At 41.3% G+C, this 14,079-nt stretch overlaps 1 protein-coding gene across 3 annotated transcripts in view; it reads right to left on the bottom strand.

Moving 5' to 3' along the window:
• The window catches only part of adcy7 (adenylate cyclase 7), a 106,011-nt gene that overhangs the window by 33,232 nt on the left and 58,700 nt on the right, over nucleotides 1-14,079 (bottom strand). For all 3 annotated transcript variants that reach the window (XM_008115627.3, XM_008115628.3, XM_062961744.1), the window contains exons 4-9: nucleotides 13,709-13,873; nucleotides 4,274-4,423; nucleotides 2,831-2,976; nucleotides 1,952-2,063; nucleotides 770-897; nucleotides 370-528 (exon numbers count right to left, since the gene is read on the bottom strand). In XM_008115627.3, coding sequence (XP_008113834.1) covers nucleotides 370-528; nucleotides 770-897; nucleotides 1,952-2,063; nucleotides 2,831-2,976; nucleotides 4,274-4,423; nucleotides 13,709-13,873 — 860 coding nt within the window. The remainder of the gene's footprint in view (nucleotides 1-369; nucleotides 529-769; nucleotides 898-1,951; nucleotides 2,064-2,830; nucleotides 2,977-4,273; nucleotides 4,424-13,708; nucleotides 13,874-14,079) is intronic.

Here is a 14,079-nt window from a genome sequence, read left to right as displayed (position 1 = left end):
TTGCTAGGAGACCAAGTGGGCAGAGCTTAGCCTTCTAACTGGCAGCAATTGAAAAAAAACAATTATTCCTCTCTCTCTAATGAGGACTTTATGAGGTGGAATAGCAGTGAATAGCCTTGCAGTCTCAAAGCCTGGCCGTTTTCTGGAGTAGCTCGAGCTTTTTGTTGTATGAACGTAGAGGCATGGATGAGGGGTTGTGCTGCCAAGTTTAGTGTTTCTGGGATGCGTAGTTTTGTTGTTTTGTCCTAGGCCGAAATTTCATTACCCTTTTATATATATAGATATACAGATAATCAAAACACTGAAGTTCTCAATGATCTCACCCATTGATGTAATGGAAACCATGACACAAGAAGTGCAGGCGCTTACCCGGGAACACCCGCGGATTCCATGCGGTTGGCTAAGGAGACATCATGGGACCAGACGTCGTACTGCCATTTCCGAAGCCCTATCACACCGCAGAGCACATTCCCAGAATGAATGCCCACTCGCATGTTGATATCGACACCTGTGGCTTCCCTCACTTGTCTGGAAAACAATTCGGAATGTGATATAAATGGACATCATCCCATGCGATAAGTAAAACCATGTCTGAGTTACAATCATGTAGTTACAGGAATTGTATTGCTTGCATTTTTCTTAAATATTTGCTGTTGTTGTCCATTTTGGGGGTATTTTAGCCACAGTATGGACTGATATAGTAGGAGGTCTATGGAAGCTTAGAAACTTGTATTTACATTATTTTAAATTGTCTTTTAAAAGTACATACTTGATAGCTTCACACATGTCCAGGCCCATTTTCACGCAGTTCTTGGCATGCACTGGCAAGGACACAGGTAAGCCCGAAACGCAATAATAACAGTCTCCCAAAATTTTGATCCGCATGCATTCATTTTCCTGCAAAACCAAAAACAGAATGTGAGTCATCACAAGACACTGTAAATATGCATTAGTGGATAGGTTTCTTAATTAAGGGGAATCATATGGTTTAAGACGGCAGAACAAACACATCAGTCATCTTGAGTGTTCTCTGAATCAGCAGTTTCCCGTCCATATTTTAAGGAACTGGTGGAGACAAGGGAAGAAAGGAGAGAACCTTGGAAAAGTTGAGCAAGGATTCTTCAGCTACAAAAGTTGGATGATATTCATGCAAAGCCTGGAACAGAAAATCTGATTTATACCTGAACCAGTCTGTGACTCCTTTCTTGCGGCTTCCAAGTCTCAAATGTCCATTCAATCATTAAATAGACAATTGAATGAGATCAATTTTTTTTTCATGTCAGGAGCAACTTGAGAAATTGCAAGTCGCTTCTGGTGTGAGAGAATTGGATGTCTGCAAGGACGTTGCCCAGGGGATGCCCAGATGTTTTGTTGTTTTACCATCCTCGTGGGAGGCTTCTCCCACGTCCCCATATGGGGAGCTGGAGCTGACAGAGGGAGCTCATCCACACTCTCTCCAGATTCAGGTCAGCAACCCAACCTTCAGGTCAGAAGTCCTTCCAGCACAAGAGTTTAACCCATTGCCCCACCGGAGTCTCCTATAATGGGTTAAATTGCTGAGCTGCTGAACTTGCTGACTGAAAGGTTGGTGGTTCGAATCCAAGGAGCGAAGTGAGCTCCCGCTGTTAGCCCCAGCTTCTGCCAACCTAGCAGTTCGAAAAGATGCAAATGTGAGTAGATCAATAGGTACTGCTACGATGGGAAGGTAACGGTACTCCATGCCAGCCATATGACTTTGGTGTCTACGGACAACACTGGTTCTTCGGCTTAGAAATGGAGATGAGCATTAACCCCAGAGTCGGACACAAGTAGACTTAATGTCAGGGGAAAACCTTTACCTTTACTAGATAAGTAGATAGATAGATATAGATACAGACATATAGATATAGATACACACACACACACACATTTATTCTTTGGACAATTAAATGCCAGAAAAGAAGCTACTCACCTTTGCAATTTGATCAAATTTGCCAAAAAGTTCATTCAACATGACCACCAGCTCTTTGGGAGAGCAGTCGCTGGCCAGTCGTGTGAATCCCACAATGTCCGCATACAGGATGCTAAACATTGGACATATAAATAAATAAAGCACAATTTTAGCGTTTATTTCCTTATTCAAAGAGTTGTCTCTTTCACGCATGGTGAGAATTAGCAAAAATAATACTCCTCCCATGCAAGGACTTGGACAACTCCAATTCTGTTTCCTTATTGCAGGAAAGATGCTCAATTTAATTCAGTTTCAGAACAGGAGCCCCATTGCTCCACAATCATTTGGTCAATAGACTTCACTATTATCTGTAGTTTTACATCTCCACACAAAGTCCATGAATATTTCCTCGTGGATATGGATCTTGTACTGCATTTGCCTAGACCATTGTTTTCCCAAAGAACAATCTCCTTTAATCCGTTTACAAGAGAGCCATGTAGTGCAATCAAATTTCAAAACACCATAAGCATTACAAAAGAAATTCTGAAAACCACTTTCAAGAAGTCCATTTAGGAAATGAATATCTGCATCTAACCTAATGAAGATTAGAATGAGAGCAGGAAGAGTTCTGACATTTTGAAAATTAAAAGCAGACTGAAACATAAAACAAAGTCTTTGAAGTCCTTTTAAAATCAACTTAAAATGGAATCAAGTAAACAAGGAAGTGAAGACCATAAAGTGAGGGCTATTCGTGGATTTATTTGGAGGAGATGTAAGACAAAGGATCCTTCCAAAATCAATACAAGGAAGTAGAATAATCCACCAAAACAGCAAAATACGGCACATCTCGAACATCGGCAACAGAAAGAACTGTTTTGGGAGCCAAGAACTATAGCTCACCTGACGTTCTGGTGCCTTTTGACATAAAGGCTATGGAAATTGTTGTCATGCTTCTTCCTGTCATTGGTTTCTTTTAGCCGTTCGATGATGGCTAACTTCATTCCCATGGAAATATGAGCTGGCAGAATGGACAGAAGCAAGCTTTCCTAAGAAAAAGGAAGATATTCTGAATAATATAAAATAACATCCTTACTTCAGAACTATCAGACTAACATTCAGGAAAATAAAAGGATCATACAACTTCAAATAATGAATTCCTAGATCTATATATATAAAAGGGTAATGAAATTTTGGCCTAGGACAAAACAACAAAACTACACACCCCAGAAACACTAAACTTGGCAGCACAACCCCTCATCCATGCCTCTACATTCATACAACAAAAAGAAAAGAAATATAAAGTCCTAATTAGAGGGAGAGGAATAATTGTTTTTATCCAATTGCTGCCAGTTAGAAGGCTAAGCTCCGCCCACTTGGTCTCCTAGCAACCCACTCAGTCCAGGGGACAGGCACAGTTAGGCCTCACTTAGGCCTCTTGTCAAAGACTAGAAATGGTTGAGATGTGGAACCCTATGTCACATTTTAAATTTTATTTGAGTTTTTTTAACCTTGGTTGTATTTTTAATTGATTGAATTAATGGTTTTGTGATTGTATTTTAAATCAATTGAATTTTGTTCAGTCTTATTTTAATAAATGATGAAAGAACCAATTCCATGACGAATGCATATGGGTTCGAAATATTCAAAATGGTCCAAAAGCAGGTGGCAAAAAATGGGTGGTCAAAAAGTATAAAGAAAAAGATGTCTCACTCTAGCCTTGAGACACCTTTTCACCCAGCACCACACCAAATGCTAACTACAGCAGTTTATTAAGAAAAGTATGTACAAAGGGGGGGGGGGGGGGGATTTTCCAAAAGAGCAGTAGAAAAGGAGCTATAAAATAGCATTAGTCCATATACAAAAGAGCAGTAGTTCCAAAATGGCAAGGTACACGAAATCAAGGAAGTCAAGATCACAGGCATAAACCCATAAGCATGAAAGCAGGAACTTTTCACAAGACAAAACTCTTCCAAGAACATAGACAAACACAGGAAACTTGAATCACGAATTTGAGAGCTGAGACAGGATCCTGAACCTTTTGGCCACGTTGTCTGCTTTGAAGGTCACCAAGTAAACATCACTTAATTTAAGCCAAGCCCAACCAAGAAGCCATGAGATCGTGTCTCACACACCTGGGTTTCAAAGATTTCTCATGAAGTCTCTTAATGCCTAATCTATCCTTCACTTCTTCCATCCAGAGACCTAATCTGCTATCGCGAGAAAACTCCCCATCAGCTGAAGGCCAACATAAGATAGCATTCCTTCCAAATTTTATTGAAATTGTATTTTGTTAAAATAGCATTAAAAGAGTGTAACCAAAGTAAGTAAAACTCATCCACTTACTTGTTGCCTCTTTTCAATCTTCAGCTTCATTTGGACTTGGATGCATTTCAAAGTATATCGGTACAAATCCCACGAAGCATCCTGCATCTGATGCTTATGAAATGCACCCATCAAGCTACCGCACAGGAAAATGAAAACATTGGCCAGCACCTAAAGAAACAAAGAAAATATCCCCTTAAAAAAAAATCACAATCTTGCAAATCAACGAGGCTTTCTAAACATCCAAATTTGACTGGGTGCTTGTTATGTTTATCCAATGACATTCATGGATGGGAAACCTTGCCTTTTTTTCTCCTTTAGAGCTCTATGATTCGAAGAGTCGATTCTAAATTTGTGAAGGAAACATGGAAGGAAAATGAGCAAATTTGAATGTTCTCTAGGAATCTCAAAGTCCACCAGTGCAACTCAATGATCGATTTCTGCTGGAAGTTGACCATAAAGTCACGGTGGGAGACCTCACGATTCCTAGAGATAGGCTCTTTCACATATAAATTAATAGCGTTCTTAAATTCACATTTTTTTTTCACATCGCATCTTCTCAATGCAAAGTCTATTTCTCTTTCAACAAGCCTTTGCGAACACAAAGCGTACTTACTTTAAAGCTCTGATGCAAACACAAGTGTCATTTAAAAACTACGAAAAAGATTGTGTTTGCCCAGTTGAAAGCTAGCTGAGGGGGAAAAAAACAATTAACTGACTCCATTTGCTCTGGTCAAGTGCCTGCAAGTAAAAAAACGTGCTTTGGAAAGGGCAATGCTTAATAATAACGCGTATTAGCAAGCTGGAGCTAGCCAAGAGAAACCAACTTGTGAAGTGCATGCAGGTGAAGATCCAATATGTTCCTAACACCTCAGGTAGAAAAGCAAATTATATATTCCAATAATATTTTTCTCTCTGTTACCAACTAAAGTAACAAGAAAATGGAAAGCATTGTCTTCCCAAATCAGAAGGGACATAAAGAAGCACACTGCTTCCAAGCATAACAGTTGTGTTAACTACTAATAGCTGCTTCTATTCAGAAGACAGACCAGAAAATTGCTAAATGATCGATTTCTGCTGGAAGTTGACCATAAAGTCACGGTGGGAGACCTCACGATTCCTAGAGATAGGCTCTTTCACATATAAATTAATAGCGTTCTTAAATTCACATTTTTTTTTTCACATCGCATCTTCTCAATGCAAAGTCTATTTCTCAAGTGAATTGTTTTCAATACAGTTCAATTCTCCATGCTAGGAGAAAGGCAGGGTATAAATAAAATTTTATATATATATATATATATATATATATATATATGTATATATATATATATATATATGTAATGAAATTTCGGCCTAGGACAAAACAACAAAACTACACCTCCCAGAAACACTAAACTTGGCAGCACAACCCCTCATTCATGCCTCTACGTTCATACAACAAAAAGCTCCAGCTTCTCCAGTAAACGGCCAGGCTTTGAGACTGCAATGCTATTCACTGCTATTCCACCAGGCCAACAAAGGATTCCCATAAGCCACAGCAACGCGTGGCCGGGCAAAGCTAGTATATATATAAAAGGATAATGGTGTCGCTCCACCGGGCAAAACAACAAAACTAAAGGCCCCCCAACCTAGAAAATTGACAACACAGCCCCTCATCCACGTCTCTACGTTCTTACGCTCAACAAAGGATCCCCCCCTCAAACAGGGAAACGGCCACTCTTTGAAGGTCCAAACCCATTCAGGACTCATCACTCTTTCATCTCAAAACACAAAATAAAGAGCAACACTCTGAAAACAAAGGAATTCCATCCAGGGAACAATCAGGCCCACCTAACACCTCCCAACGGAAGGACACGGAACCACCTAAAAAAAGCCACAGCAACGCGTGGCCGGGCACAGCTAGTATGTGTGTGTGTGTGTGTGTGTGTGTATGTGTGTATGTATATATATATATATATTTGGTTCAGTGGTTTTGTTGTTTACTCAGTTCTACAAACGTACATTGCATATATATATATATATATATATATATATATATATATATGCAATGTACGTTGCATATATATATATATATATATATATATATATATATATATATATATATATGCAATGTACGTTTGTAGAACTGAGTAAACAACAAAACCACTGAACCAAATCACACTAAATTTGGTCACAATACAGCAACACATCCAAGGTATGTCCACCCAGGCATTGAAACTGAAAGGCTATTCAGTGCAATTTAACCAGACCAACAAAAGATTAACCTTGGTAGAAGGCGGACAAGCTTTGAAGGAGCTATATGACTCTGTACTATTGAAGCTGGCCAAGTAAAGAGTCCCTAGGTAGCAAGCAGACAGGCTTTGAAGCAGCGAGGCTATTCATTGCAATTCTAGCAGCCCAAAAAAACGCATTCCCCTAGAATGCAGGTACCCAGGCTTCCAAGCAGGAAGCCTATTCCGTTGCATTCTAACTCACCAAACAAGGATTCCCATGAGAAGAAAACGGCTAGGCTTTGAGGCTGCAAGGCTATTCACTGCTATTCCACCTGGCCAACAAAGGATTCCCATATGCCACAGCAATGCGTGGCCGGGCCCAGCTAGTAAAATATAATGATGATAATGATACCTGGAACATTGATTCATTTGATTATTTATATCTCATCCTTTATCATGAGAAATCAGGTGGACCATCAGTTAAAACCAATTTCAATACAATACATAACTTAAAACAACGAAAAATCATTTAAGCTGACTAGGATTCCCATTAAACAAGTTGACAAGTTAAAATAGGTTAGATTAAAACTAAAAGCCATGTCAATTTACATTTGGAAAACATGACTACACATGTGCCATTAGTCATGAGTGAGTTCAAATATCTAATCCCATTTGTCCCGGTGTTAAGTGGAGAACGTTTTTATTGGTTTGCCACGACATTAATCGTTGTCATTAGAAACCATAGGAGTGATAGGTAAAATGGCACTGAATAGTTTTGGCTCTCTGGAGGATATTCATTGCGGAAAGAAGCGCACGAAAAGTTTCCTTTTCAAGTTGCCTCTCACAATGAGAGGAGAAGATGGGGTGATGGCGACAGGGGACAGGGAAAAGGCAGAACTGCTTAATACCTTCTTTGCCTCGGTCTTCTCACAAAAAGAAAGCCATCTTCAACCTCAGCAACATGAAATGGACGAAGGATTTGGGGAAATCCAACCCCAAATAGGGAAACAAGTTGTCCAGGAACACCTGGCCACTCTAAACGAATTCAAGTAGCCAGGGCCAGATCAACTACATTCAAGAGTACTGAAGGAACTAGCGGAAGTTATTTCAGAACCACTGGTGATCATATTTGAGAGTTCTTGGAGAACGGGAGAAGTCCCAGCAGATTGGAGGAGGGCGAATGTGGTCCCTATCTTCAAGAAGGGAAAAAAGAACGACCCAAACAATTACCGTCCGGTCAGCCTCACGTCGATACCAGGCAAGATTCTGGAAAAGATCATTAAGGAAGTGGTCTGCAAACACTTAGAAACAGATGCAGTCATTGCTAATAGTCAACACGGATTTACCAAAAACAAGTCATGCCAGACTAATCTGATCTCTTTTTTCGACAGAGTTACGAGTTGGGTCGATACAGGGAATGCCGTAGATGTAGCGTACCTGGATTTCAGTAAGGCCTTCGACAAAGTCCCCCACGACCTTCTGGCAAACAAACTAGTAAAATGTGGGCTAGACAAAACTACGGTTAGGTGGATCTGTAATTGGCTAAGCGAACGAACCCAAAGGGTGCTCACCAATGCGTCGTCTTCATCATGGAAAGAAGTCACGAGTGGAGTGCCGCAGGGCTCCGTCCTGGGCCCGGTTCTGTTCAACATCTTTATTAATGACTTAGACGAAGGGTTAGAAGGCACGATCATCAGGTTTGCAGACGACACCAAACTGGGAGGGAGAGCCAACACTCCAGAAGACAGGAGCAGAATTCAAAACGATCTTGACAGACTAGAGAGATGGGCCGAAACTAACAAAATGAAGTTCAACAGGGACAAATGCAAGATACTTCACTTTGGCAGAAAAAATGGAAATCAAAGATACAGAATGGGGGACACCTGGCTAGACAGCAGTACATGTGAAAAAGATTTTGGAGTCCTTGTGGACAACAAGTTAAACATGAGCCAGCAATGTGATGCGGCTGCTAAGAAAGCCAATGGGATTCTGACCTGCATAAATAGGGGAATAGCGTCTAGATCCAGGGAAGTCATGCTCCCCTCTATTCTGCCTTGGTCAGACCACACCTGGAATACTGTGTCCAATTTTGGGCACCACAGTTGAAGGGAGATGTTGACAAGCTGGAGAGCATCCAGAGGAGGGCAACTAAAATGATCAAAGGTCTGGAGAACAAGCCCTATGAGGAGAGGCTTAAAGAACTGGGCATGTTTAGCCTGCAGAAGAGAAGGCTGAGAGGAGACATGATAGCCATGTACAAATATGTGAGGGGAAGCCATAGGGAGGAGGGAGCAAGCTTGTTTTCTGCTGCCCTGCAGACTAGGACACAAGGGAACAATGGCTTCAAACTACAGGAAAGGAGATTCCACCTGAACATCAGGAAGAACTTCCTCACTGTGAGGGCTGTTCGGCAGTGGAACTCTCTCCCCCGGACTGTGGTGGAGGCTCCTTCTTTGGAGGCTTTTAAACAGAGGCTGGATGGCCATCTGTCGGGGGTGCTTTGAATGCGATTTCCTGCTTCTTGGCAGGGGGTTGGACTAGATGGCCCATGAGGTCTCTTCCAACTCTACTATTCTATGATTCTATGATTCTATGAGAGACTTTCTAAATGCAAAACTCCCCATCTCATTCTTAACTAAGGATGGTGGGATTTATAGTCTAGAAACAACATCAAGTGCCCTTAATGATATCTCAACTCAACCTAAGTACAAAAATATGCAAGTTCTGGTCCTTGTCACCAAAGAAAAAATGCAACATTTGAAAGTAGAGTGGAGAAAAGATCTACCCATTCATATTGCCAAGTAAAATCCTACTGAAGATTGTAATAACCAGGGGAGAGAGAGAAAACTGAACAACTCAAGCATTTGCTTTTCCTATATCCACCCATTTTGCTCTGCAGGGGTGATGTAAGGCTGAGTAAATCTGTGGTTACTAGAAACTAGAAAGGAAAATATTTCGTTTCATTTGATCTGTAGTTTCCTCTAAATCCCCAAATGACTACACAATGGGCTGGAGAAAACTTTTAAAATAAATGAGTACATGCAATTAGTGGTCTGGTGATGTGTTGGCTTTAAATGAAAAGAGTACATGGCATCATCCGTCAGCTTTTGAAATCCATCCCAAAGCAAAAGGCGACATTCAGATCCAGTTTCTTTCCAGATTATGACCAACGAAAGAAAGAAAATTCATAGAAAGGGTTCAGTTCTGAACCTGTTCACATTTGTCCACCAGGCTCAGTTCATGTGACCAAGTGAAGGAGATAGGACCATCATAAATGGTGGTGGTGGCTTCCAAGCTACAGGCTCCAATCCAAGGGAAACCAGACTATCCCCCTCCTGTTTGTGTTTCTGAAAGGAAGGCTTTTGGGTCAACTGAATGGCTCCTTTTCGGGTCTCGCTAAAATGTCTTTATTTCAATTACTGGAGGTTCAGTCAATGGTGCTATGGATTTTGAAGAGGCATAAATAGAGGGCAAAAGGCTGAAACTGTTATAGTTCAGTCATCAGGATCTGGCCGTCCACAGGAGACGGAGTTTGACTCAGATGCTGATTCGGATTTTGGGCCTCTCCAGGATTTGGATCAGAGCCCAATGGCTTTGCAGGTGCCCGAAGTTGTGATTCCAGAGGAACAGCTAATTGGGGAACATTCCGATGTTCACTCAAGGCTGGATTCACCAGATGGAGTTGTTGCAGGGGAGGATGTGTCTTTTGATCGGAGACAATCTATCTCACAGGAAAGGATTAGAAGGGAGATTGTGAGATGAAGTAAACGTTTGGCTCTCAAGCGCTCTAATGAATACTTTCCCATGTGAAGCTGTGAATGTCAGATTTTTTTTAAAGGTACCTCGCTCCCTGTTTTTGTTGCGGTGTCAACATTGCCATCCTTGGGAGAAGCATCTCCGTTCCAGTCTCCTGATCCTTGCCTTGTTCCCGTGCTGTTTCCAGGATTCTCAGTTGAGGATCGTGCCTTGTGACTCTCGAGTATACCTTGCCTAGTTAATCTTGTTCCTGCTACTTTCCAGTGACTGCCTTTCATGTGGATTATCATCAGATGGTTTTTACTGCGTCTTGTCCCTGATTCACGCAACTCCTGACTACAAATTGACTTTGACACATTGTTGGATTTATTCAAGTCCTGTTTGTGGGTTACAACTTTATAAGACTTTAATGAACTATCTACTGAACTGTTGAGGACATTATATTATTGGACTATTTGTTCTATTGACTCATTTCATCATTTGCTTGAGCTATATATATATATATATATATATATATATATATATATATATATATTCTTCATTAAACTGCTTTGCTTGTGAATCTGGCTCAAATGTGGTTTTCAGAGTGCTCTCGTAGCCTTGGGGTGCAACAGAAACGTGCCAAGAGTCAGAAGGCACCTCAAGCAAACCCTTGTCATGACCTTCTTATGTCCTCAATGTGAAAGACCAAGTGGATCCAGAATAGGTCTTCACAGTCATTTACGGATCCACCACCAAGACTCTACCTCAAGAAGACAATTGTACTTGGCCGTGAGTGATTGACCGTGATACTTTTGTATAAGCCAAGGAATATTCATCAAAGAAAGACCTCCAAAAATGGGGTGGCTTATCCAAAAGCCCTGTGCCTTTGTTCATCCTGGGAGAACCAAAAAGATCACCAATCCCCTTCACTCTCTCCACCGCAATGTTGCTTTTGGCCATTTTGGATGTCAAGATGAGAAAATAGTGATGACACTGGTTTTTTTTTCTTGTCTGCTGAATGGCCCTTGACATTCATAGGTCATGTCATAATCCATACTTTTAGCTCCAAAACCACCCCCAACTTATACATGTAGTAGACTTATACATGGGTATATACTATATGTGTTAAGGATTCCTTTTCTTCAGAAGAGGAAGGGGAGCAGGAAAGTGTTCATGAATCTGAGGGTGAGTTGGAATCTGAGGAGGAGATTTTGGAAGTACCCACATTTTAGGAGAGGTGAAAGAAAACAGAGCAGAGACTTTGTTCAGTTAGAATAGCTGCCAGAAATGCAGCTGAGTAATTGGGAACTGCCCTAGCATTTGTGAGGGGACTCAGGGCTATAAATCAAAAGCAGGTACAATCAGCTTTTGCTGGTAACAAACTGACTCTAATGCCTAAGCCTTCGCTCCCCTTGTGCCTGCTTCGAGTCTGCATCTGAGAAACTGCTCCTAAGGATTTATTCCTGTTTCTTTGTCTGAAGTAAGACTGCTATTTGATTTGGGAATTTATCAGAGACTAAGAACTGTGTTTGCCCTAAGACTTCCTTGCTTTCTTTTGCATTCTTCCACTGAGTGTGCTGTTCTTTATGTTTTGCTGAAGTAAAGCAGTTTTCATTAGGAGCCTCCAATGGCCTAGGGGATAAAAGCGTCATGACTTGGAGGTTGGGTTGCTGACCTGAAAGCTGCCAGGTTCGAATCCTACCCGGGGAGAGTGTGGATGAGCTCCCTCTGTCAGCTCCAGCTCCATGTGGGGACATGAGAGAAGCCTCCCACAAGGATGTTAAAACATCAAAACATCCAGGAATCCCCTGGGCAACGTCCTTGCAGACGACCAATTCTCTCACACCAGAAGCAACTCCGGTTGCTCCTGACACGAAAAAAGCAGTTTTCATTTACTTACCACATTGTTTTAAGGCTGTTCTTGAAAGACAAAACAGGCCAATATGGTACTGTTTTATTTTCCAAGCAGAGGCCACAAGGGTATGTTAGAGAGAGAAGGATAGTCCATTTTACAGGGTGTGGGGTCAAAAGAGGTAAACCATTTCCCCCATTTTCGCTGGTTATTCCCCCTCCCACCTAACCATGTCATAAACGAAGATTGTTTCCATGACGGGGACATGAATGGGAGGAATTACATGAAAAGAGGGGGAAATGGTTTTCTTCCATCATCCTACCCTCTACCACCGTAAAATGGACTATCCATCGCTCTCTGGTGCCCCCTTGTGACCTCCGCCTGGATAATAGAACAATACCTCCAATATATTTCAATATTATATTTTTTCCATGATCTGCCATGAAGCATAGTAGGATTTTAAATGGACTTCGTTCCTTGAATCTAATGCAAGTCAAGGTGAAACTGGAGCATTTCAACATGGAGGAGATGCTTCTCAGAATGTGCCGGTCATCCAACATCACAGTCAAAACCTTCCCTGTCAATTTTATGAGAGGTTTCCAAGAATGGAAAGGAAAGCAAAGTGTTAATAAAAGGAAGGGCTTGCCTCAACTGGACCAAGAAGCCTTCATTTGGGGAAGGAAATGTGTTACCTCACTCCCCAGACGTGACGCAAATGCCAAAACTATGTCCATCCCGAATCAGGGAAGCTCTGACACCATGCGCTGAACTGTTTATCAGATTGTAACGGCTGCATGTCTAGGCCATGCATTGTGAAAATCCACTGGCGTGGTGCAAGATGTGGACAGACTTCCCGCTTACAAAACCATGGGAAGTTCTTTTTTCCCTTTTCCAAGGAATTTAGGAACACACCCAACCCTGCCCACAGAAAGCCAAATATTTTCTCTGGAATTTAACACAAGTTATATCACTGCAGAGGAGGCTTTTGGCTTCCCCATCAGGAAATACTGCTTTTACTTAATATCTCTTTGCACAAATTCAGAATGTAAATGCCTTCTCCACTCTTTTCCTTCTTAGTTTCTTCCCCTAAACAAGTTCCTCCTCCCTAAAAAATGGTTCAACCAAGTAACATCAATAGCCATGTTTTGTTCCCAATTCAGCCTTTTTCTGCAATATTCAGCACGAGGTGATATCCAGAATCACACCTACTGACTCAATGGTAACTGAATAAATCAACACTTGTGGAAGTTCAGTTGATTCAACATGTCTGCTCTAGATAAGGAGAAAAATTGGGGCATGGTCCATGAAACATTTCTTAGAAGTGCCAATACATTAATTGGTCATTGGAGTCATTGGTCAACTTTTTTAAAAAGCATAATAGTATTGTCGAAGGCTTTCATGGCCGGGATCACAGGGTTGTTGTATGTCTTTTGGGCTGTGTGGCTGTATTCCAGAAGTATTCTCTCCTGACGTTTCGCCCACATCTATGGCAGGCATCCTCAGAGGTTGTGAGGATGCCTGCCATAGATGTGGGCGAAACGTCAGGAGAGAATAGTTCTGGAACATGGCCAAACGGCCCGAAAGACATACAACAACCCAGCATAATAGTATATTACAAATCCACTCAAACTGTCAATCATTTCATTGCCTTACCTGACAAATAAGGGTCACCTGACTTTGCTTGTTGCGTTCCACTAAAGTGATGCTCAGGACTATAATATGGGACAATGCCGTGATAGTGCTGACAATTATAGCATCTCTCATTCCAAAAGGTAACATGGTGTAAGCGGTGAAGATTATGAACAGAAAAAATGGCACCTGTAAAAAAGGAAGAGTATTTTGATATTGTCGACAGTCATGAGAAAAGTTTCAAGAGATCAGGAGAAGTTATAAAAGAAGCAGTACTCAGAAAATACTCTAACGTCTATACACATAATAAAAGTGAAACTCTGCATGTTTGTATGTGGCTCACAAAGACAACCTCCGACTTACACAAACAAGCTATAGTTCCCAATACTGAGGAG

This window comes from Anolis carolinensis, unplaced genomic scaffold, assembly GCF_035594765.1.
Source record: "Anolis carolinensis isolate JA03-04 unplaced genomic scaffold, rAnoCar3.1.pri scaffold_9, whole genome shotgun sequence".
Taxonomy (NCBI): Eukaryota; Metazoa; Chordata; class Lepidosauria; order Squamata; family Dactyloidae; genus Anolis; species Anolis carolinensis.
Note: the sequence above shows the minus strand (reverse complement) of the source record. Positions and strands in the feature narration are given on the sequence as shown.